Below are 26,975 nucleotides of genomic sequence, written 5' to 3'. Positions count from 1 at the left end.
TTGGAAAAAAGTATGTCTAAGTTTACCTGACTACTTTATCCATTTACTTCGTTATCCATTTTTTATTTAATTGAAGACGAGGCTTGGATTAAGCCAGGGTTAGGCCTTATTTCAATTATTTTCATATTTTATAAACATGCCTTAAAATAAATCCTCTCTGGTGTGCATAAGTGCAAGTTGCTTTCAGTTAAAACATGCATTGTAGTCTGGAACTAGGCTTAAGGCTTGTCTTTGAAACTAGGCATAACTGTCTGGGCAGTTTAGTCAATTTTTTTGTCACAATTTCATCATGCTGCATAATGGTTAAATAAAAATATATATATTTGCATTTCATCGGAATTATTGCACTTTCACATATAAGCACAAATCAAGAGAATGTCAGCTCATATGTATGGTTTATTTTACATAATCTAGTTTTCTTTTATTTATTATAGGCTATTTATCATATCAATTAACACACTTTCTACATTACTGTTAAAACAAGAAACTTCTCTCTGAAATTTAAACAGTGAAATTCCTAATAGTAATTCCAAATTACATTAATGTTTTTCTATTAAAACAACAGCAAAATAGGCTTTGTACTGCCACACATGTACTGTAGGTGCATTTATTCAGCAACCACAATCTCAAACATTATAGTCGAGATCCATGTTTGGATTTATTACAGTTCATCACTGAGGGGGTTTGATGGCAGATTTAGTCACAGCAAACAGTGCAAGCGGCTCAGAACACAGACTGACTGGGTGATACTTTTATTTAATATTAATATCTCAAATGGAGATCCCTAAATGTTTGTCAGTGTTTTCAGATCATTGGCACTTCTTCACAGTGTGGAGAGAGTGCGTGTACATTTTGTACAAAAAAAGATGATACAAAATATTACAGACTGTTTTTAACAAGCCTCTACGAGCTTTCATGCTTACGGTTGCCATATTGCAAAGATGAAGTAAAACACTGGACAGAAAATGCTTCTTTTTAAGAGAAAAGCTCTGATTGGGGGATTTAAAACCTTGACATCTGGCAACCGCAAACATGAAAACTCGTAATATTTTGTATCCACTTGCAACCAAAAATGTATGCACCTATTGATGGAAATAACATCACAAAATGTATTTCCATTAAGAGGTGCATACATTTTTGGTCAATCTCTTGTATTGTCAATGCAAGAGTAAAGTCTCCTCCAGCACATCCCAAAGACTTTCAATGAGTATAAGATCTGGACTCAGAGGTGCCATTTCATGTGTGAAAATGATTATTCATGCTCCTTCCCAACCATTCTTTCACAATTTGAGCCTGATGAATCTTGACATTGTCATCCTGGAATATGGCCATGATGTTTCTTCTTACATGGTTGTTTAAGAAATGAAAAGCTTCACACTCCATCAATTAGGGTTAGAAGACTGTCTAAATCTGTGTTAGTGAGCACTTCTCCTTTGCTGAGATAATCCATCCACCTCACAGGTGTGGCATATCAAGATGCTGATTAGACAGCTTGATTATTGCACAGGTGTGCCTTAGGCTGGCCACAATAAAAGGCCGCTCTAAAATGTGCAGTTTTATCACACAGCACAATGCCACAGATGTTGCAAGTTTTGAGGGAGCGTGCAATTGGCATGCTGACTGCAGGAATGCCCACCAGAGCTGTTGCCCGTGAATTGAATGTTCATTTCTCTACCATAAGCCGTCTCCGAAGGCATTTCAGAGAATTTGGCTGTACATAACATCTTTGTTCAGTGTATAACATGCTAGAAACACAATAATCAATGCAATAATTATCCAGTCATTTGCCTATTTAAATCCAGCAACTTTACAGAGACTTTTTTTTTTTTCTACACAGTGAATATAAACACACACAAATGTGTCCATTTACAAATAAATAAAGAAATAACTTGTAAAAATAGAAGTTCATCTGTCGAGTCTTGATGGAAGGCAGTGCCTGGATGTAAAACTTTCAGATGACAAGACATTTTTGTTTGTTCATCTCTTTCTGCTTTAGCAAAGTCGTGCATATACCAAAATGCTTTTCTTTTTTTTTTACTTCATTGTTGCATTAATTTGTTGATTTTTTTTTTTTTTTTTCATGTTGTTTATTTGAGTTACTGGAACCCCACATGAAAAAAATAAAGTAAATGCAACAACTCACAGGTTAACCACACTCACTCTTGAATACAAGTGTGAATCCTAAAAATGTAAGAGTCACTTTAGTTATAGAATTCAATTGTCACTGTTGTTTATATGTCACTTCATCATAATTTCACTGCTGTGTAAATGCAGGTATGGAGACTTGGGTGAGGTTTCTTTGGATTTGTTCAAACAACACCTGAGCATTTTTTTGGTGACTTTTGCTCTGACACGTTTAGTTTGAAGTACTGTATGAAGTACTTGTTGTGTAAGAATGGTACATGTTAAGGAAACATCCCAGTCCTCCCAGTTCCTGCACTGCCAGTGATTAGAGAGGGACTCCCCCTTCCTCCGGCCCTCCCTTTCCCGTTTTGTGTGGAGCGGTGATGAAACCGGCTCTGCTCCATGAGTTCTGCCCCTCCGCGCTCCTCTCCTCCGCTCCTCCTCTGACAGCCCAAACCGCCGTTTCGCCTCGCTCGATCACACCCCCCAACACCCCCACCTCCGTTAACTCACTCGCCGTTTCCTCTCTGTCCTTCTATGTCAATTTAATTGAGTTCTCGTCCAGTGTGCTTTGCGGTGTAGTGGTTTCGTGCGAGTACTGTGTGGCTTGCATGCTTGGCATCTGGAAAGCCGTTTTTTTTTTTTTTTTTTTTTTTTCATGGGGCTGTTTTTGCCAGTCTGCTTTTGCAGTATCATAATCTCATAACGTCATCAAAGCATCACATTCCTGGCTGAGCGGGATTGCACAGCTCCAGGCTAACAGGATGCACTGCATCCATCTCTTCCGTACCACTAGGATTGATGTCCCAAAAGCTGTGACATCAACATTGTTTTTCATCTTCTACATTAATTTCACAAAACATCTACTGAAATGCTATCATCCTTTTTAAAAGCTTTGTTTTTGCATTTTATTTTTTCGTGTTGTTATGGTTTCTCGGGACAGGACATCCATCATTTTCCTTGCTAAGTGTATCAGGCCAGATACAGAAAGCTAATTAGCCATGAGTTGGCAAATGTGGTTTGGAAGTGTTGAGTAAATGGATGCGTTTAGTTTTTTGTTCTTTTGAAGATACATGCCACCTGTGGTGTGATTGTTTTTATTGTTTTTACTCTATTGCCCAAATTTATCTGTTTCGGTTTTCAGTCTTTAAAATATCTTTGTTTGTGCTCAACAGAACAAAGTAATTAAGGTTTAGAATGACACAAGGGCAAGTAAACCGTTTATTTTTTTGTTGAACTACTTTGTTAACAAGTCAGAAATACATCTTTGAGCAAAAATTTTATGAAAAGTTAAAGTTAAATGAGCCAGTAAAATGCTCAGAGTAAGCACATTTGTCTCCACACACATCAGTTGAATTTGATATTAAATTTTTTGAAATAGGGCTTATTCACCTTCTTTCCTACATTTAGATAGGTGGGCAAATGCATTTTTGTCTCAGTGCATGCATTGTTTTAGTTTGACAGGGTTGGCGCTAGCTTAGCTTAGCATAATGAATGGAATCCTTTGTTGCCAGCTAGCATGTCCTGAGTAAAAGTGATATAAAAAAAAAAAAAACCCACCTAATTACTTCTTGTGGCCTGCGTATTCACAACAAGTACAAATAGCAATGCAGATTAACACTAGGCGATTTCCTATGCAGATATTGACTTGGGACTATATTAGGGGGAAGCACAGGCGAAGCACTGCAACTTGGGCGCAGAGATATCACGCCCAAGTAGCAGTGCTTCGCCTGTGCTTCCCCCTAATATAGTCCTTAATATATAAGTCAATATCTGCCTAGGAAATCGCCTAGTGTGTTAATCTGCATCATTTGTACTTGTTGTGAATACGCAGGCCACGAGAAGTAATTAGGAAGGTTTTTTTTTTTTTTATATCACTTTTATTCAGGACATGCTAGCTGGCAACAAAGGATTCCATTCATTATGCTAAGCTAAGCTCACGCCGACCCTGTCAAACTAAAACAATGCATGCACTGAGACAAAAATGCATTTGCCCACCTATCTAAATGTGGGAAAGAAGGTGAATAAGCCCTATTTCAAAAAACGGTGGAGTGTTCCTTTAACTATATTATTATATATATTAAAGTTATGAACTACATTGTTCTAAGTGCACTCTTAAAAATAAAGTTTCCAAAAGGATGTTTTTGCAGTGATGCCACAGAAGAACCATTTTGGTTCCTTGAAGAACCGTCCAGTGAACAGTTCTTGAAAGAACCATGTTTTTAATGATCTTAAGAACCTATTCTGCAATGGAAAGGTTCCACACTCTTAAAAATAAAGATTTTCAGCGATGCCATAGAACTAATAGAAGAACCATATTGTGAAGAACATTTTATTAATCTTAAAGAAACTTTTTCCACAATAAAGAACCTCTTGTGCAGTGGAAAGGATCTATGGATGTTAAATGTTCTTCATGGAGCCATCAATGCCCATTAAGAACCTTTACTTTTAAGAGTGTAAGAACGTTTAATGTGCTTAATATCGTTAATGCAACGCACAACATCTCGAGAGTGACATGATACATGCTCTATAGGCTTGACTCTTAGCTTTTTGACATCTTGAGCAAACAGATGGCAGTTGTCTGCTGCCATCTGTGACGTGGGACACCATAGTCTCTTCCTCAGACAGTCAGCCCCTGCTTGATGAAGATTTAGTGTGCATTGGAGGCATGAGAGATATGGGTACCTGCATTGGAGTAAATGAATTTCTCAACCTCCAGGTGTGAACTGAAAATATAAGTAAATGTTTGTTTTATTCATAGGAATGCATTTTCACTACTTGTACCTTTGTTTTAATGAATTGAATTAAAATGATCATGATATGAACCTTGCCAAATTGCTTCATAAGAACTTGTCACCCATTTTTTTAAGCTAGCAGGATGTCTGAAACCTTCTCTCTAAATGTTACATTTCTTTTCTTCTCACTTAGATGGCTGCCTTGCAGAGTCCATTCTACGGGGACAAAATGAACCTGTACTCGCTGTGTAAAAAGATCGAGCAGTGTGACTACCCCCCACTACCGTCTGACCATTACTCTGAAGAGGTATGTTTCAAGCTCAAAGAATTGCACATGCAGATTTCGCCACATTGACCAAGTTGCTTTGTCTGAAAGTGACTTCTGTGTGAGCTGTGCTTTATACATCGCTACACTATTGACAATAGGCAATTACCTTTTTGGCCTAGGTAATTTTGTCGAAATTGTCGAAATTTTGCTAATGTGTCCGAACCTTAATAGTTGTGTCAATCTCACTAATGGCCGCAAAATCGAAGAACGAACTGCTGTGATGTCATTTCGAACAAAATCAGGCCAAAACTAACTTCGTTTGGAGTTTGTTTTGGCAGTTCAGAAAAGCTTGCCAAAGCAAATTTTCCTGAAAAGTTTGCTACGGCTGGTAAACACCTTTGTACTACCATTGGTTCATGGCGATTATGTAATAGATAGGTGTGCGCTGAGGCTCCGCCTTCTTTCACATGAAAATTTTTTGGGGGTTAATTTGGTCTTATTAGTCAGTCAAGGTTAGACGTCTGTGAGTGAGATCATGAACATACTGGAGAGCTACTTTATAGTAGAAAATGTTGTACTTCTGAGACACTGACACTGTTTTTCATGTTTAATACAGTAAAGCTGCTTGATTTTAATTAATCTGTTGTATAAAGTGCTATATAAATAAACATGACGTGACTTTACTGGAGTGCCGAATTGCAGAGCTTGTGCAAACAAATCCATGTTGCTATAATCCGATGCTTTTCTTATGCTTTATTTAAAAAATGCTTGCCTATTTCTCAATTTTGTTGTGTGTTTATTTTGTTATTGAGAGGAAAGCACGCAGCACATATTTACATATTCATCTAAACGTCGCTCTCAGCAGTGTAGGCGTGGTCGGATATTCGCTACCAGTATACCGCTGATCACATCTTTCGAACTTCGTTTTACTCCTAAAGAAAGAACGAAAAATAACTTTGTCGTGAGTATATCAGAGCCTTAAGAGCTTATTTACAAGAGAAGATATTTTGAGTAATGATTCAACTGTTTTTGTCCCTACATTGAAAGCCAGTGGGGTCCAATGTTGTGGACCACACATTGGACCCCATTGACTTTCATTGCATGTACAAAATACATTTTTCAAAAGACAACATTAGGGTGAGTAAATGATGACCAAATAATCAGAACGATCTCTTTTAGTTACTCCCCATACTTGTGAACAGTATGTTCAATACTGATCCATCAAGCAGTCCATCACCAAAACAGCATGTGAATTTCCAGCATGGAAAGCCGGTCTTTCCACGCAACATGCCGGCACTCTCTGATGTCAGCCATTGGAGAACCCACAAAATCCTCCGATAGATCCGGCACGTCCGACCAAAGCTGCCATTATTATTATTTACAAGCCTGGCACGACTCTTCCTCCATTCAGCACTTCCTTCAGCTTTCCAGTGCTGCAGGAAGGTCTGCCTCCCTCCCTGTCTACATGTAAACAATGCTCCTGAAGGCGAAAGGCAAAAAAGTGTCAGCCGCTCATCTTTGGTGTGTCATTTACCGTCTCTTGTATCTCACCTGACAGACAGCCCCCCTTAAAACGGGTGGGGGGGGGGGGGGACCGCGACCATCGAACCCCCCACGTTCCTCTCGTGCAAAAGCATGAATATTTTACATATCTGCATCCTTACTCGCCCCCACTGCCGCCGCCTCCTATTTCTTCTCCACTAATTCTCAGACTGTCTGCATTTGCATTTCACATGCCGGGCTGATTAGGAGACGCCGCGCCATGCAACAGCAGCCAGGCCCCGGCAAGAGAGGCGGTTGCCATGGCGATCTGACACAGGGGCATCTTCTTTCCTTCCGCTTTTTTTTTTTCCCCCTTTCCCCCACTTTTAATGATGCTGCTGCTGCTTGCCTGGGCTTAGTTTACTTCTCAGTGCAGCATCACGACTATCATTCCCGTCCCTCACTGGCGGGGACTGTATGTTTGTGTACTTCTTTTATGTGTAGAATGTTTGTAGCAGAGAATTAACAAACATTCGCAGGGCCAGAGGGCTTCTTGCTGGAAGTTACATTGCTTGGAGCCTTTCCCTCGGCTTTCCTGTTCTCTGAGCTCTGTTCTCGGAAACACTTGCCATTTTTGTCAATCATCTTGTTTGTCTTAAACCAATGACTAATACAGGGATCCAGACTCCAACTAAAACTGTTGCAAATATATATTTTTTATTATTATTATTAAGAATTTATGAGCGTGTAAATATAAATATAAAATGAAAAATGTATTAAAAAAAAGTATGCTTTATCGAGTCAAAAAAAAAAGTTTATATATATAATTTTTTTCCCCATTCAAAAGTTTGGGGTCTAAGTGGGGTTTGTCTGGTGCTTTGTATTATTGATCTGTATTATGAATTAACATCTTATATTTTCATCTTTTTTTTTTTCACAAGCTGAGAAAACTGGTAGATATGTGCATCAACCCCGACCCAGAGAAAAGACCTGACATCACCTACGTATACAGCATCGCCAAGCACATGCAAGCCTTGACGATCGCAAACTGAGTTTGCTTACCCGATTCCTCTTGCTTCTACTTTGAAGACCTTCATCTGGCCCACCAATGTCATTTAAAGCTTGTTTTGCTCCATCGTAATGAAACCTGGCATCTTTCAGTACAAAACATACAATGTAAGGCACAAAGCAAGGCCTTTGGTATACCAAAACAACATAAAAAAGACAAAAAATGACCATGACCTTTTTAATACAGTTCTCCAAAGAAGAAAATAGAAATTAAGCAGTGTTCTAAAAACTGGTTTGACTTGATTTTTGCTCGTTTCGATGCTGGTACAGTGCGATGATTGTGTATATACCTTAATTTTTTTCTGTTACCGCATTAGCATGAAATCTGATATGCTTTTCACAATCCCATAACACCCTTCCAAGAACTTTTTCTTTTTTTTCTTTTTTTTATGAGAAAAACATCCCTATAAAAAGAGAATGAAAATTCCCCTTAAAAAGCAACTTTCTTGCATTAAAACATTTAGGAGGTTTGTCGTTCTATTAAAAGAGCGTGATATCATAGTGGTATTTGTCAAAACACATGCACTCAGTCCCAAGTAATTTTTTTATTTCCTCGCCGTCCCTACCGCACCTAAAACATGTTTATTGCAATTCTTCTTGGGATTTTAGGTCTTAGACCATTTGCGGTTTTAAAACGCATTATCATGACAATACGGTGCATTTGCGTTATCGTATAACGCATTCAGCATGAGGTCCGCTTTAAAAAGGAAATTATTCCCAGTATCCGCACCTTTACGGCTGATACTTGAACTTTAATAAATGTTTAATGCAAAGGCCTCACTTGCAATGCAGTAACTTATAAATATTCACACATTCTCCATGCCTTCATAGTGCCTTGCTCTGAAAAGAGAAGAAAACAGTGCCTTTCTTCCTGTAAACCAAAAGGTTTTTTAAAGAGATTGGCTCTAATTACATCATTCAATTGGTTTACATGCAACACATCCTGAAAGAGGTACGTTTACAAATGACTTTTTACAATGAGTCCGTTTGGCCTTGTACAATTCCACTATGTTCACGCAAACTTTTGACCTCTTCCAGACTATAATCTATGTGCTCATGTGCTGCTTTCCAGAATGTGGCTTGTGATCTTTGCAAACTCGGTCTAATATGAGTTACACAAGCGTATGAAGTTATAATATACAGACAGCAGCTATTATGCAGCACCTTTTGCAGACAGTATGATTTGCTGTGATAGTACCAAGTATAAAATGGTATGTTTTTTGTAACTTTAATCGAGAGCATTTTTAGTGTTTACCCTTTTCTTTTTCTTTTCTTTTTTTTAATGTATTTTGCAATAATCACCTTTTTCTTTCGCCTTATGTTAACACGATAACAGATTATGCTTGTTGCCTTATAGATAATAGTATGTATTTATCTCAACAAGGCACTCAAAGCCTTCTCCAGCGAGATCTGGATCCTTTACCACGGTAAAGCACACATGAATCGGACGCTCACGGTCTGTACTCTACTCTACTTTCACCCAAATCATTTGGGAGCGAGAGGCAACTTTTTTATTTATTTGTCTTTTTTTGACTGTTTATTTGAACGTTTAACATTCAAGATGCACATTAATTCTTTGTATGCTAATTGAAATGGAAAAAATAAATAAAATGAAATGACTTAAACCATTTACTCTGGTGTTTTTGATTATTTATTAAAGTTTGATATCCGTTTAGCATTCTCAAAATTAGCATAACATTGAAACTGTTTCACTTTTTAACTATAAAACTCTTTATTTGTGCTGCTTTTCAGAGTGTTTTTAATTGCACATGCCAATCAATCCCCCAAAGCGTCGCCCACTCGTATTTGCTTGTGTTTATTTGTATTGTTTTAGCGACTGTCTCCGCTTAGCCCCGAGCTTTATTAGCTGGCAGCGTGTCGCGCCGGTGCCCCAGGGTCCACGTCCGGCTTATTCCCTTCAGGAAAGACATCGACAAGGGGACTATTTCCTCTCATTCTAATGAATTCCTCAAGGAAAGCGGTTCAATTTTATCACTGGAAATTGCTCCCTTGAAACTGCCAGAACAACGAAAACAAACTTCAGTAAACACCACAATTGATATCTGGATTGTTGTTTCCAACCTCGTTTAAGCTGCTACCTTTACCCAGACTGGTCCAATGTCCATATTAGTTATGAAAAAGGGCTTTTTTTATTTGTTGTCTGTGCACTTAATGTACATTTTGATATTGGAAAACAGATGCAGGTATCCATCTAGTGGTGATACAGTCTAACTGCATAACAGACTGACACTAACCGGCATGGAACCTTCTGTTGTACAGCTCACATATTGTTAGATGAGAGGCATGTTCATACCGCTTTTAGCTCAATATGAGCAGTGGAATCAAAGAGAAAACATAATTATGATTGTACACTGCTGAACAATCAGCATTTAGGGTCCAATTTTCTTTATTTAATAGAAATTAATAGTTTTATTCAACTAGGATTCATTAAAATTGTGTGAGTAGTGAGAGTAAAGACATTTATTTTCAACATTGATGATCAGAAATGTTTCTTGATCATCAAATCACCATATTAGTGTGAAAATGATGCTGAAAATACAGCTTTGATCACAGGAATAAATTACGTTTGACTATATATTCACATAGACAACAGCTATTTTAAATTGTAATAATATTTCACAATATTACAGTATTTTTGATTTAAATTAATGCAGCTTTTTTGAGCATAAGAGACTTCTTTCAAAATCTTACCGAACTCAAACTTTTAATAGTACTGTACATTTTTTTTAGTAACACTCTATTTACTATTTAACTATATTTAAATGGACAAATATTCGTTTTTTTTTTTTATTATTATTATTTTTTACTTGCTCGGAAGCCAATTTATGACTGAATCATTGAAGAATCATTCTTTTGAGTGAATTTTTATTTCTTTTTTCTTCTTAAATGTATTTGTTGATTAGGTTCTCAAATCTATGTTAGCAAAAGGATTCAAAAGTAACTGGAAAGATCATTAAAAAGTTCTGCTAATTTAGTGGTAGCATGATGTATTTCCTAACGTCCAACAATTGCATCAGTCAGTCTGAAGAAATTGAGATTTTTTTTTTCTTTTTTTTTTTTTTCGCTGTTCGCAAAACATGTTCCAAAGTAGTGTAGACCTGTTATTGAACAGTATGCTAGTTGTTACCCACTGATCCGTTTTACACTTTGTCGGCAGACTGCACAGACACTGAGAGATGTCACTACAGAAGCCGAACTGACTCAGATGTTTTTACCTTTTGCACCAAGGCCAAATATATTCTCTTTCCTTAAGATCCAGGTGCTTGGTTCAGCTCTCTATATCTGTCTGTTGCCAGAGGGACCAGCACTTGTAACGTGTCCCTTCTGCATTGGCAGCAGATTCAGCTGCTGGCAGCATTTTCATAGATTTTTTTTTTTTTCTTTTTTTCTTTTTCTGTATTTCGGCAAGAGAAACGTGCCGTTTCTCTTTAGGTCTGGTTCTTGAGGCGAGTTTCGCCTCTTTCACGCCGTTTGAAGTGGCCGGGAAGCTGACGCTTTATTGGCCGATTGTGTGGTCAGCAGAGAGTGTCAGCTTTTGAGCCAAACTTTGTCCAAGTTTGGAGCTGTGAGTGCAGCAGGGACAACAAACAAGTCCTAATCGGGGCAAAAAAAACCAAGTAGACAATGTTCGTTTCCCCCAGTGGACACGTATGGAGGAAAATAGCTTGCGCATCTCAGTATTTTTTTCTTTTCTTTTCTTTTTTTTCTTTATTGAAAGGATTTGTGCTTTGAAACATGAAATGTCAATAGCATGCAGGTTTGAAATAGCTTGTGGCGCATGCTTGGCAACTTTAAACCAATTAGTTTGTGAGGGGAAGAGAATTATCAAGGGATGATCTCCAAACATCCACCATTCAAACCGTTGCTGTTTTTTTTTTTTTTTTTTTTTTTTTTTTAAATGTATTATTATTATTATTATTTGAAAAGTTTTCTCCAAAATGCTATGTCTGGCAATATCTTAGAACTGCGGTTTCTAAGGAAAAAAAGAACAACAGCGAGTAAACTCTGCCTTATGTATTGTTAATGATTCTGTTTTTACTTTCCTTTTGTTCTTTATTGGGTCATTCTACAAAACGCGTTCCCTCATACATGCGTGGTAAAATGACTTTAACAATGAATATCTGATTCCAGCTTTTATTGTGTTACCATAGACAGTTTTCAACATGCATTATCAAAAATATATTTTTCTTTTTTGGGGGGGGTCTCTTCCCACCCCTTTGTTTTTAACTTCACTTTGCTATTTTGGCAAATATGCACATCTTAATGAAAAATAAAGATGTGTTTATAAAAGTTAAAATTTTTGTCTTTTTTATTACATAATTTTTGATTGACAAAATGTATTATTTAAAGGAAGTTATTCGTCGACCCTGTTAACATTTTATTTTTTAAATTATTATTATTTTTAAACTTTTTTTCATAATGAAATCGTCGTCCTTGAAAACTTCAGTTACTGAAATGTATGTTTCTGCTTTTTTGGTCATTTTATGTTATGCTGTTTTGTTTGTGCTTTGGGGATAATCTTAACATGTCAACTAGGGGTGGGAGTCGCCAGAGGCTCTACAATACGATATTATTACGATACTTAAGCCTCGATACAATAGACCTTATTCAGAGCAGTGCCATGACGGGTATGAAAGCGAGTCTGTGAGAGAGAGATTTGACGTGTTTTCAGTGGCATTTGCTGTAAATAGCTGTATAAAGCTCCCAGATCACTTATAATTTTCCACAGCTCATGTTGTCTGGAGTTATTTTGTCTACTGAAACTCCTAGGAAAGATATTTTTGCAGTGTTTCGTCAGTAGGACAATCCAAAAACACATTAAATTACAGTACATCCCATTAAAGAGATGCATCTCCCTCGCTTTCATTCCCGTTAAAAATCAAAGATGGCGCCGCTGTAAATAAGGTCTATATTGCAATTTTAAACATTTTGCGATTATGCGGAGTATTGTGATTTATTACCTTTCTTCAACTGCAAATGTCCCCAAAGGAAAACGTTCCCCATATATATTTTTCCCTAATAAGATAAAGTTCTCAGTCTGGTCATTTCACATCTACCGGTATATATCCATCTCCTCCTTCCCTTTCTTGTTCAGTATTTGGTAATAGAAATTAAAGTGGACAAATGTTTTTGTGCATTTCAATGTTTTCACACTCAATTCAGTGTATTTGTTTTTACAATAAATATTGTTTTAAGCAGTTTTACAAAAAACACCCTAACAAGTCAAAGGTGACAGTGTTCAGTTATGAAATGTAATTATGTGCTGAATCATATTTATACTGTTGGCATAGGAAAATACATCAATTTGCCATTAACAGCATATAACTTGGGCGCAAGATGGAAATGTAGTTATTTTCGTTGTGAAATAGCTTACACAAAGACAGTTTGATTTCAGGAGAGTATATAACCAGTGTCACCTACCGTATGTAACAGTAATGTAACAGGTGAGCTCTCAGGTAATCATTATGCAGGCAGTTTTAACTATCCTTCTTCACCCTGGAAATTAACATGAAAATATCAAGACTTGGCGTCTATTTATCGATACAATATCGCCACGCAAAATATCGCGATACTATGCTATCGAATGCCAGTTAGCAGTCAGTTACGGAGGATATTTAGTCCCACCATCCACGGAGACACGTCATGAAGAGAACCAACGTCATTTCGAGGGGGAGGGTAGGTTAACGTATTTGATGAAGATTACGAGGGCATATTAATTAAAAAAAATGTAAAAAAAAATAAAAAAATGTCTACATCCGATTGTTAAGTCTGACGTCACGCATGACGTTTAGCCTTTTCCGGGTCCAAGCGCTCCTCTCGTCCAGAAATAACAATGGTGGAACCTGTAAATTTATTTACGATCACGTCCTTCTTAGTGAGGCACCCTTGGCGGTCAAAAAGGGTTTAAATTCCTTTAACACCAACAGAGTGGTTAGTGAAGCTCATCACTCAGGTGACATAATTAAGGGTAGAGTCCAGGCATCAATGAAAAAGAAGATTTACGAGGTTGAAGTGAGTTAGCTCGGGACACGGGACACAGCACTGCGGCATTGTAAAAACACTCAATAATAACCAAAACACTAGCGAAAGCGGTAGAGAGGACCTGGACTTTGGACCCGGAAAGAGTATTATCGGAGAGTGGTTACGTCACGACTTAACAACCGAATTTGGGTAAATCATTTATAATTAACACAACACAACATTCTGTAAAAACATAAGAATTGTCCATTTTGATTTCATGGTGACTTTAACAAGACGCAATGCGTTAACTTAATGTTTAAAGTCTTTCCAAAATTTACAATAAAAATCATGCCAAAAAAAATAGGCCTGTTGTTTTCATTACTTCCATTTACAGATGACAGTAATCTGACAATGAACTGGCTGTTTTATGCATACTATGCACACATAAGCACATACCATACTGTTGTCCATGTACTTCATGTATCATGGGTTTTTTTTTCCCCCAGAGGAAGCATGGGGAAATACATGGTCATCTGTGGTGAACCTTAACAAAGTTAAAAAAGGCTACCCTCTGAGCAGGACCTATAAACATTTGAAAAGCATCTCTTGGTATATTTAGATCTTGTTGCCCGGCCAAGGAAGCATCTCTAGAAATTTTTGGGGTTTTTCACAAGCTAACTATTGGAAACAAATGCTAGGTTGAGGTTTCAAAAGAAATCTGATCCAGAGAGTGTCTTTACAGGTGGTTTTTACCCACAGCTGCTTTGAATTCTGAAGCCTTTCCAACCAAAATGTCACATCCCATCCTGTTGCCTCCCTCCATCAAGCTGCGAATGAGGGAAAAAAAAAGTAAATAGACTTGCTTGAGTAAGCATGAAAAGAGAGAATGTTTGCCATTATTTTCTTTTGGACTCCAATCTGGAGTGTAAAGTAATTAAAATCATTCGGAATCTAAAAAAAATTATAATTCGGAAGAGATACAGGGTTCATCCTATAAGCTGTACGTAAATAGTAATGGTGCATCATTGATGTGTTTTTTTTTTTTTTTTTTTTTTTTATGCAAATTACGTCTCCAATACATTTAACTGATCATACATGTTTGGTTATTTGGATTTTATCTGTTTCATTCAGGCTTATATTACTTTTTTAAATCACTTCAGTCTCGCAGTTTTATCAGACTGTGTTTATGCTCTAGTTGGAAAACACAAGAAAATTTGAAAGTAATTAATCAATTACTGTTAATTTTGTTTTAGTTCTAGTTTTTGTCTTGATTAAGATATTCTCTAAATGTAATTCAACCTGGGTTAAAAACATTGTTTGTATCTGTCTACCTTCTTAATCAAGGACCTGAAATATTTTTTTTCCTCATTGTTTTGTTTGCATTCTTTAAGCGATTTTAAATAATTTGCATTTATGTTGATTTTGAATTAAGGACAATCTTGTCTGGATAGGTTCTTCAAACTTCATGATAAATGAGCTTGGTGTAACAAATAAGATGTTATGCAGAATGATTATGAAAAACGTATTGTGCTGCCATGTCATAAACATGTCAGATGTGATAATGTGATATTCTCTTTCAAGTGTTATTACCCTAACTGCTATGACATGAGTTCTGCTCCTTTTGAAAGGTTTGGGGGGGGTTTTTCTCACAGATTAGTACAGAAAAACTCATTTAAGCCAGCGCATTTGCTCGTTGCCTCATATCCTGTGGAATGGCAGAGCGCTCCTGGATGCCAACCACTACGACCGAATCCTTTAGACTGCGTTCGCCTACACATTAGAGCCCTTTGGACTCGGGCTCCCACCGTTTTCCAGTGCTGTAATGTTGTGCAGGTCCCTAGTAAATCAAAAACGCTACCAGATGCAGGCGTCCTCTGAGCTTTTGCCTCCCCAACCTCACTGAATGAAATGCTCTGTTTTGGAGCCTTGATTTACGCGGCGAGCGTGCGACCACAGGCATTCCTGCATAAACCTGTGGCCTCGCTGCACACTGAAGCAAAAGCCCGCGTCTGCCTGTACGTTCCCACGCTTTCCTCTGTACTGCATGCCAGCGGAGGCTGTACCGCTGGTCTCCGGTCATTACGAGAAGAAAGACACACAGGGAAGACTGAAATTGTCAGCAGAGTCGCTGCCGAGATGCTTTTCATTTTCTGATGACCGTGTGTGTCCTTCGTTTAGAAGAAAACCGCTTTGAAATCGCATCTACATCGCATTCAACGTGGTTTAGAGTTGACGTCAGTGCAGCTGGAGATAGCTGAAGTTTGTACAACAACGTTTTCCAGAACAAAATTACTTTGTGTGTATGCTATCACAAGCAACAGCAATAGACAATATATATTTAGAGGTGAAACATCTGTTTTGGACAAATTCCTTTGCCCGGAGAGAATAGAGCGAGCTGTTGTCGGCTCTATTTGTTGACAGCTTTTAACGCAAGAGAAGACTTCCTGTGTTTTAAAAAGTGGTTTGCTCTGACAGCAACGAAGCAACAAAGTGGCATGACCTGCCGCATCTGTGAAAACACCTAATTTCTCTCTTCTAAATGACAAGTATTGCATATCTATCATGAAGGTGGGGGGCATAGCCCCACCTCCATGTGGCAGGGCCAAAAAAAGTGTGAGGATGCCGGCCTGGAGTTCTCTCGGCGATAAACAAGTAGACAGCATTCATTTTGAGGGAAAACGGCAAGGGAAACGGTTGCGTGAGGATGGAGCTGCCTTTTCCTGACAAACTGCTCGGTGTGTTCTTTTTCCTACTCTCGCTGAGTTTTTTTTTTTTTTTTTTTTAAACAACACCTGTCACGCTGTTACTGTAAAGTCCAATTAACACAGTCGTCCTAGCCGCCCTCCTTCCCTCCCCTGCTTCTTCTCTACCTGTTCTTGTCAGCCAGAGCTCAGGCTTTGTCTTAAGACCAGCCCACCTGGAATAAGGATAACAATAATGTGTTGCATCTTCAGTGCAGGTGGTGATTAGTGAAGGATATTTGTCGGGTAAAATGTCATTGAAAATCTGTCGACAGACAATTGGTTTGCATCAATTGTTTGTTGCGGTTGTAGTTGCTTGTAGGATCACTTTATTTGCTGAAATGATGTTCTGGTGGCCTTCTGTTACGACCAATATGAGTGTCCAATATTTTATAAACATATTGATTAAAACATATGAACCATGTTGATTTCAAATGGTTATAAAACATTTATACTATTATCAAGAATATATGAAATTACTATGTAAATTATAGTGTATAGTGATCAGTTCCTGTTTTATTTGGTTATTTCTTTTTGTTTTATATTTATGTTAATGTAGATAATTGTTTTATCCTGCATGTTGGATGCAACACATGAGTTTGATTTGACAAACAATATACTATAAACTACTCCAGAATTTTGTTTTTTAATTAGGAGCAATATGATGTAAGGGCAGTTTAATCACCCCGGTATTTTTGGATTTTATTGTAATGTAAATGTAATATAATTGTAAATGTATTTTTATAATTTTTTTAGTTTTCTAAGGAAGAATAGGACTGAGACCTGTAGTGTATAAAGATAAACATCAAATCTTTTTTGTGTTCTGTGAAATTCTCAAGGTCCTTTCTGTAACCTGTATGAGGTACGGCAAGTTAATAACATTAGATATCAACTTAAAATTGTATCACTCTTTATGACATTTTGAGGTGTTGAGTGTGAAATGCATGTAATATGCATTTATGCAAATACATGAACATGGAAATTATTCCTTGAATTCATTTAAAGGCCAACATTTGCATACAGAGTCATAATTAACTATTTACAACTTCGGTCCCAACGAGCATACTGAATGTGAATATTTCTCGCAATGGTCCACCAAGCCCCCTTCCAATTAAGTATGCTGCATGAAATCTCTTCCACTGCAACAGAGCCTCGGACTCTCCGTGTTTGTTTGAAATGATCCAGAGAGTGCAAAGTTTGGAGGCGAGGCACCAGAATTGACTCTCAGCACCTAACCTTTCTGACAATTTCCCCTGTGTGTATGCGAGAACGGGAAAAAGTTGCCCTGATTAGCTTACAGTTTGCTCAAAAATCAGCATAATAAAGCATTTGAATAGGATGAAGAGATCTAACATCCTCTGCTTGTTTACGATTGCTCGGCGGAGATGCCACGTCGCCTCCTCTCTGACCCTGAGGCACGGAGTCACTTAATGCACTGCGTTTCCATTCTGCGCTCCCGTTTCGGCGGCAACCAGCAGCGAGGGAGATCCCGATGGAGGCCGGATAGAGCGTAGCCCCTCCAGGCAGTCCTGGGGTGCAGTTACCCCCGGTATGCGTCTCTGCATGGTAATGAAGTTGAGATGCACCACCATGAAGTAGACGGAGGAGCAAGGCTACTCACCAAGGACTGACCCGTGGTTCAGAGGAGAGGAGACTGGCGCAGTGGGAGAGCCCCTTCGCACAATGATCAGAGGAACTGTGCCTTCGATGCGACGCTGAAGGCAGCGCTGAAAAAAAAAAACCCCAACTGATTAGATGTTGCTGTCGCCCATGCAGCTAGCTGGAAAGCCTTCTTCGTATTCTGGGGCTTGTTTGTTTCTTGCCCCCTCTAAGCCTTTTGTCATCCTCAGACAGCGACGGATGCAAGTTCTCTGTGGTGTGGGGCTTTGCTCGTAATTAGCTGAAAGTTCTCAGACTTGACAGGAAGAAAGTGTGGCAGAAGCTCAGAATGTGCGCTTGTTTATTGTTTCTTTTCTTTTTTATTCGCCCCAAAATCTTTCTCTGAATAAATCAAAAACTCTTTTGCTCCCAGACTTTAAGACTGATTTTGAACTCTTTATTTCATCAGGAGCGTAGAGTTTTATAGTAAGTTACAGTATCAAAAAGTGTGTAAACTGAACAGTCCTTTTCGGTCCAGAAAACACAAACTTTCCTCACAAGAAGTTAACTCCAAACGTTTTGATTGTGACAGTATTTCCTGCACTACGCTGGATCGCATTTCGCACGGTTTACACGCAGAACAAGGTTGATAGTATTGCATAGGGCAATAATTTATAGATTCTGAAGAGCCTACATCTCTTTTTTTTTATCTGCTTCTTCGGTTATACAAAGGTCCTGAGCTGTCAGATGTGTTCATCTTATCTCAAGCTTGTTCTGAATTAACGAGAAAAATAAACTGACCTTTTTTTATCATTTCTCTTTGGATACTTACAACTGATGCAAAATGCTGGTCTTCATGAGTCTATGCTAAAGCCCCAGTGAGGGATAAACTTCTCTTCCCTGAATCCAGATTTTGACAGCAAAAGGGCTTCTATATTTATAGTCAAGTAAGTTTGAACTCTTCTAAGGCCATCCTAAGCAGCTTTGTCAAAATAACAACATTCATCCAGTCTTGTACCAAATAACACAAGGGAATGTCAACCTGCACTACTTATACAAGAATTCAGACACTTCCAAAACTGAGGGCGCTTATGCTTCTTAAATAGGCACTGGTGTTAAACTTCCTAACACTTTTGGTGTTACAAAATGGACTACCCAGGGTCTAGAAGGTGCTCCAGGCATGTACATCAAGAGAAGGGGTATACCTCACAGTGAATGTGTGATATTATGGCCAGGCTCGGCCACCAATAGAGGCCAGTCCGTACCCTGACAGTGCAACCTCCTGGCACAAAGGATGGTCCTGCCGAAGCTTTCCGGCCCCATTAGCACCCGAGCGTCAAGGCAAAGCTCCAGAACCTCATTCATTATTCATCGGTGCGCAGGCAGAGGCCCTGATAAATTCTCACTTTAAGTGACAATGAGTGACAGAGCCTGGGGTTTTTTATGGCCATCCCCTCCCTGCCGCCAGTGGCGCGCTGGCCAAAGGTCCAGCCTGATCCTCCACTAATGACCGGCATGATGTATGTGCAGCGAAGCGGAGGCTGACACCGGTGCTCTACCGTCCCGCTCCCCCAGTCCCACACCGGGGGTAAGCTCCATCCCATCCCGGGAGCTCAGTAGGCCACGGAAACTCCTCATTAGCTGGGACACAGAGTTAACCTGGAGGGAAGGTGGTAAAGGTAAGAGAATGGAGAGTGAATGGGGAGGGGTCTTGGTCATGGTGGTGGGACAGTCATCTTATTTATACACTACCTTGGCCTGGGATTGCAATGCAACACCCTCACATGGACCACCTATCCTTACTTTTGCTGAATATTAAGCCCTTGATAAGCCCCACCAAATGTTTAAAATACCATTTATTGTTCAGAAATGCATGACCTTGTGCAAGCAGACAATAATTAACATCTCAATGTGAATATTTAGATAGAACTGTCATTGTTTTTCTGTGGATTTCTGTAGATATTTTCTGGGTATCTGTAACAATACGGTGAGTATTGACTTGCTCAGGGTTTGGTATTGAAACTTCAAAGGCATTTCAACATTTTATTCTATTTTAACTTTCAGCTGGTGATGGGAGGGGTCCTTAGCCTCTGTTTGTATCTGTACGTCTCCAGTGATATCGATTGAATTGGATTTTAACCCCTCTTCTTTGCGCTGCACTGAAGACAAATGCTTTCAGTGGAACAAAGGCTGCATACTGTGTGTGGCTAGCTTTTGAGAGCCAAGTCTCTGGGGTGCAGCCAATGTATCTTTCCAAAAAAAGGTATTTCTCTGGGGAATGCTTTGCCATTCCAAGTTCCTGATGTAGGCCTTGCTCCTCATTATTTTCCTTATTGTAATGATGTTGTTAAATAAGTGTTTTAATACGTGAACTTATTTCCTAGTGTATCAAATTGTGATATAATAATTGGGAAATACACAAGGCCAGACAATAAACACTGCATACAGTGATTTTTCTTGTTCTTATTTTGAGATTTGAAAGCTAAATTCAATGTAATGCAGTTTACATTTTCAGAGTAAAAACATAAGAATTTAGAATGCTTCACATGCTAATCAAGGTGATACCATAAGCTGATGTTTATTAGCTTTAGCCATGATAAAGAACAAACACATTCGTTTACACTACTCATTAGCAATACCTCATTAGATCGGTGTCTCTGTTTCATCGCTGATAGGTCATCCACCAGGAGCTTTTTATTACCAATTCCTTCGGGCTGCCAAGGAATGGTCCCCCAGTACCTCACTTATTTTGTTGCCACTAAAGTCTTATTCTACCGATTAGTATGCAAAAAAAAAAAAAAAAAAAAATGATAACAAGCATGCATGATTAAATTTGATGGACTTGGAAATGTTACCACCAAGTGTTTTTGAAGTATTTTCATCTGTGGCCCTTTTTACAGCTGGTATTGATGCATTTTGTTTGATCGGATCACAAGTAGACGAGGGAGACACATACCCCGTTTACACCTGGTGTTTTAATCCATCTCTTTTAACCACTTCTGTCCTGATTTCTTCAAGAGGACGGTCTATGAATGGGTAAATGTATGGACTTTTTTCCCATCTTTGATCTAATGAACAAAATTTACATATGAATGTGACCGGAAATGACGGAGAACATGCGGAGAGCAGGAACTTTTGTTTCTGCTCTGAAAGCTGCAAGAATGCTGCGAGTGCATGTTAGAAAACCAAACTTGGGTCTCAAAGTTTAAATCTCATCTGGCTAGCGCGCTTCCAATAATGTTTAGGCATTAGGTCAGTAGGTGGAGAGTAGACTGTCTTTTGTGGCTGTTCGACCACATGAGCGTTTACACTACAAAAGCAATCCGGTCGAATACGTTTTCGACTACCTGTGGAAGTGGTCGAAAGTGGACAAGCTCAAAGCATTTTTAGACCCCGGTTACTCCTGTATTTAGCTTTGTGCACTTGTGATCCGATCAACGAGTACACTTCTTAATACCAGGTGTAAACGGCTGTAGTATTGCAGATCTTTTGTGTAAAAGTAAATACATTAATTATTAGCAGTAATACGCTATGATTGAATTCTGGATTCTGAATGGTTGTTGAAAATTTCAAGGTTCATGAATTGTAGCAATATTAATATCTGACACATGGAATTTCTATTGATAAATAGAAAGTGTGTGAATTACTTGCAATAGCTAAGAAAGAGTAATGTGTGTATGTTGTACTGTATGCTTGCTTTTAACAGACAGATTCCACCTTTACTAGAGAGAGAAATGGGGAAGAACTGAATGAGTAGAGCTGTCTTGTCAGAAGATATAGAAGATGAATACCTCTGGAGAGCTCGCTAGCCTACCTGCTGTTTGCTGTTTGGTCAGGAATATGATAGTGCAGCCCAGGAGAGCGCAATAGTATGTATATATTTAAAAATAGATGTATACATCAAAGTGCATTCAAGATGTTTGGAATCCCTTGTGGTGTATTCTTTTGCCTCTCATTCTTTCTTTCACATTCAATTGCTCTTTCTCCATTTATTTGGTCCTAGAAGATCTAGAAGTTCATGTTTGAATGCTTTGTTGGATTGCGCATCTTGATTAGCGCCACACATGAAAAAGGTTTGTCGTTGTGCAGGGAATGATGGAGCTGACATGAATGTATCCTTTGATCTGGAATTTTAATGACTGCCTCGAGTTTTTGTTGAATGGTTTATCAAGGTATGCCGACAATGAGGTACTCTTGGTTTCCATGTCCAACTGATCAGGTATGTTCGTCCTATTCATCTGTGGTGCCTGTTGCTTGTCTCAATGCACTACAGCTGTGTTAATGCTGGACCGAGGAACTCTCCAGCTGATTGGACATTTCTTGGCCCTCGAAACTGTGCCTTGGCTACCTCCTTTGAAAATTCGACTCATTTTGGAGATACACAAGCCTCGACAGTCTGCTGATTAGATTCCAATTGCCTTGGGAACCAATATTTACGCAATGTGAGTGTGTTGAGCATTACTGTAATCATGATTTAGCTTTTTTTGTAATGAATTTGGTTACAGGTATATGCTACAAATGCTGCTGATAAAGCTTAGGTTATTGCAACATGTCTTTTAGGAAGCTCTTTTGTTTATATAAGATCTATTTTCTCTATTTGATCATTAAATATAACTTTTGAGGCAAATATGAATAGCATCTATGCAATACACAATATTAGAGGTTAGAGTGTTTTCGCCATCTTGTCATCAGTCAACATGTTTTCCATCTGTTTGCATTTAACACCTGCTTATTTGTGTATATGAAGTGTAATTTACCCATGTTAAAATGTGCAAGCATGTCTAGATACATAATGACACTTTGACAGGTCTGTAGTTTTTTCTTTTCTTTTTTTCTTGTCCGTTTCATAGCATGTAGCCATTCAGAGGACAGAGGAAGGTGTTTTAATGGCTCTTTATCATCATATCCACCCTGATGAGAAACGGTGAAAGTTCATATATGTAATGTCACATTTATACCGCTCTGGCTGTGTGTGCAGGTGGAACAAGATAAAGACAAACACATCACACACAGCCCTCTGCCCTCTGGTGCATCATGGGAGAGGAGAGGGGCTTCAGGGTGCACCTCCGTCGCTTTAGGCTGTCCTTGTTAGGAAGCTGTCAATCAAAAAGAAGACCTGGCGAACTTGCCTCAGCATGTTGTAACCTTCTGGAAGAGAGAGAGATTGAGGAACGTACATAATATATATTTCCTGAGGAAGCCGATTTAAGCACAGTCCTACTTAATAAGCACAGGCCTCAAGACGGGAAAACCTGGCTGATGACCCTTTAAAGGGCGAATGACGGGGTTCATGCCGACACGTAAAAAGCACAGGTCACCCTTTTCTCCTTAGTGGCAAACAGGCAAAATTAGTCAAGGTAAGTGAATAGACACAGTCGTGGATGCACACTGCCATCCAGTGGTGGAGGATGGAGCTTCATTAAATCATTTAGGCCTTTATATATCTGGTATCAAGATTTTAAGTGAAGGGTCTAATATTTTGTTTGTTTGTTTGAAGACATTTTGTGCATGTAAATGTATGAACTTGCAATTTTCGATTGGGACTAAGCATTTCTTTTAAAGATGCATGCAAGTCAGTGGTTGGTTTATTGACAAGTTATGTTGCATGAGACATATCAGGGCAAATTAAGGTCTACATTAATCCAAAGTAGTCACCTGCATTTTTTAATGCATCATAGGCCTATATATTATTAATATTTCATAAAATTCTCCTAGAGGCATCAAATGGACTTTTTTTTCCTGATAGGATATGAGATGGTTTGTTTGTAACGAGATTTTTGTTTATTTTTTAGATTTTTTTCTTCTATCAAAAAGTAAATGATTACTGTGAGGTAGTGTTATCCATCAGCTGGTGCTGGCGCTGGCGCTGTCACGTGCAATCACGGATTGCCGAATTAAATGGACGTTAAAAATAGGTGTTGAACAGCTGTATTATGGGATTTACCTACATGCTTGGATTGAAAAATATAAAAAACACTCTGAAAATGTCATCAGTATAGTTAGAAACAGATGTCCACATGCAGGAACTTTTGTTCTTATCATACATTTTATTGAGTGAGGAAGTGAAACAACTCCTGTCCTTACGTCACCGCCCGTGTTCTTGTAAATGAACGAAACTTGAGCTCCTTTGTAAAAAAAAAAAACCCGGCATGCAAATGGGTGTCCAGACATTTTTAACAGATAATGTGGTAGGCCTATAAAACTAAAGAAATGTCACACATATATCTCACACTCTCACATCTATTTCCTCATTTCTATGTACTTCTTAAATTCTTTTTGACTGTTAATAACACATTATCTACCACAACAGGAAAAAGCTATTTATTTTCATATGATATTTACAGTAATAATAATTATAATAATAATAATTTGTTACATTTATATAGCGCTCAAAGCGCTTCACATAAGGGGAGAATCTCCTCAACCAGTAATGTGATGCTTTCGGTTAATCTGGATTGTGTTTTGAAGATGGAGATGTTTTGTTGCTTTTAATATGAAAGGAAATATGAAATGTTCTGGATGTGATACAGCGATGGTCCAAATAGTGAAATATATACTTGATAATATGGTAAAGATAAAATGTGTATAAAACGGGTATTAGCAGTGTTTGCTAAGACTCACATTACTATTACTTTTGCTCATACTTTGGGCAAAAGTATGTTGTTTTTATAATTGTTTGAAAAACTACTATATGCATAAAAACAAAAGTGCGACATTAAATTCACCTCGACAGTTCGACAAATGCTAATTTAGGAAGCTAAAGTTCAGCTACTTGTTAAATGTTTCATTGACCAGTGTTGGAGTAACGCAAGCTATGTAATCAGATTACTTTTGTCAAGTAACTAGTAAAGTAACATTACTTTATTAGTTATTTTTTCAAATAAGTAACTCAGGTTACTCAAAATGAATAAAAATGGTTAAATGCTAACTCTGTATATTATGCAAACTTTTAATAATTAAATCTTAAAGCAAATATACTTTGTTTAATCTCACTTTATTAACCAATGTCTTTGCTGCTGACCTTTGATGAATTAACCATACCAATAAAGCAAAAATGACTTTAGATAAACATTTCATTTCACAAACGTTTCATTTTTTAACTTTCTTCTCCTGTGTCCTATTATCCTGCAATTCAGAATGGCAGCTGAAGGTTTGTGTGAGCTGCGCCCTCTACTGTACAGGTATGAATTTGAAGTGGCTGTGTTATGGCAATGTATAATAAAGTATATTAATACAGTAGATTAATGTCTTTATGCAACAGTCATTTTGCTCCATTTCTCCATTAGTTTTCATATGATACAATATTTTATATTTAATTAAAAAAAAATATATATATATATTCCATGACTGCCATATTTCTTCTTTTGACAGAAGTAATCTGTATCGTTATTTACTGTTATGTCTTTATGGCGCTCAGGTTTTGTGGGCGTCCCAGCATGCGTTTCACCCCTCGTCATGACCTCCATTCTCCACCTGACCTCATAAGGATGCCAGCTGCATTGCCAAGAATCTCCAGATGTCTTTGGTAGGTAAGAAATGAAGTACAAAATAAAAGCCCCCACCCCACCCAAAAAAAATATATATCTGACAACATAAAGATGTTCACATAAGAGGGTCATTGTCTGTGGGATCAAATAGCTGTTTTAAATAATAACTGAACACTTTCACTTTCTACAGTGGAAATCCAGAGATTTCACCATGGAGAAGCAGAGCAAAGAGGAAGAGTGCATGGTTTGGGTAATTTTGTGGTGTGTTTCTCAGGCCTGCCCCTCATGCTCGTACTGCAGCTGCGGCACACTCAGGTCACGCCTCTTTATTTTCACATACTTAAATGCTCCGTAGTTTAAAAATAGCAGATGTCATCAGCTGCCGACACGTCAGTGATGTGTGATTCTTTAAATAAGAATAACCAAGCTGGCATAGATCATCAGCTGAACATACAATGGGGAAATAGATATATATCATATATTACAATAGTGCTTTTTAATATAATTACATTTATATTTTCATATTCATATGAATTCATTTCATATATCTACAGCACACACTAAGGCCCGGTTTCACAGACAGGGCTTAGACTAAGCCAGGATTAGGCCTTAGTTCAATTAGGACATTTAATTAGCTTTCATAAACATGCCTTAGAAAGAAAAAAAAAACATTACTGGTGTGAATCTTGAGACAAAACAATGGCACTGACATATTTGAAGATATTTCAGTACAAGTTGCTTTCAGTTAAAACAGCTCAAGCATACATTGTAGTCTGGGACTAGCTTAAGCATTGTCTGTGAAACCAGAATTGGGAGTCTGCCATCGTATGCACACAACGCCATGCCCCTGAGATGTTTATGCAAGCAGGCGGTACACCATTGTGTGGACCAGTGCCAGACAGCCATGAAACATGATAAATATGGTTGCAAGTGCAACAAAGATTTCTTTCAGGTCAGAGGGCTGGTTCTGTCCTGAAGCAGTCCCTCCAAAGGTCGAAAGGTCTGAGAAAAACAGGGAATGGCAACCAGCAGAATTAATTGGTACATGTGTAATTATTTATCTGTCCACACAACAGCTTTTAGCCCAGGTTAGACCAATTTTGATTAAAATGACACTTAGCTTAGCGTGTGCTAAAAGTAGCCTAGAATTGCAGTGTTCTTCTCATGCATTTTACATTCATTATGTTTACTGTGGCGAGCAGGACGAGACTGAGGGCCGTGGGAGAACGATGAGAGGCCGGTGGTGTGATTACTGAGACGCACCGGTCTCGTATCTCTCACGGAGGAGTGGGAATTTTCTTAGCAATGTTATAACGCACATCAACCGATCACTTGTTTAACGTTCATGTAAACACTACATTCAGATTCACCAATCGGAATGAATTCAGTTAGATTGAAACAAAAGGTGTACATGTAAACAATGAATGGCGACCGCAGAAAGCAAAAGCCGAATCCCGGACATTTTGGACGATCTCGACGGCAGGACATG

The 26,975-nt window shown here is 38.3% G+C and overlaps 1 protein-coding gene across 1 annotated transcript in view; it reads left to right on the top strand.

Moving 5' to 3' along the window:
• nek7 (NIMA-related kinase 7) overlaps nucleotides 1–9,309 on the top strand; it is a 65,662-nt gene extending 56,353 nt beyond the window's left edge. The window contains exons 9-10 of the mRNA XM_082138400.1: nucleotides 5,053–5,166; nucleotides 7,551–9,309. Coding sequence (XP_081994526.1) covers nucleotides 5,053–5,166; nucleotides 7,551–7,661 — 225 coding nt within the window. The 3' untranslated portion in view covers nucleotides 7,662–9,309. The remainder of the gene's footprint in view (nucleotides 1–5,052; nucleotides 5,167–7,550) is intronic.
• The last annotated feature ends 17,666 nt before the right edge of the window (nucleotides 9,310–26,975 follow it).

Source organism: Leuciscus leuciscus (assembly GCF_965113295.1).
Source record: "Leuciscus leuciscus genome assembly, chromosome: 15".
Lineage (NCBI taxonomy): Eukaryota > Metazoa > Chordata > Actinopteri > Cypriniformes > Leuciscidae > Leuciscus > Leuciscus leuciscus.
This window is presented reverse-complemented; position numbering and strand designations above follow the sequence as displayed.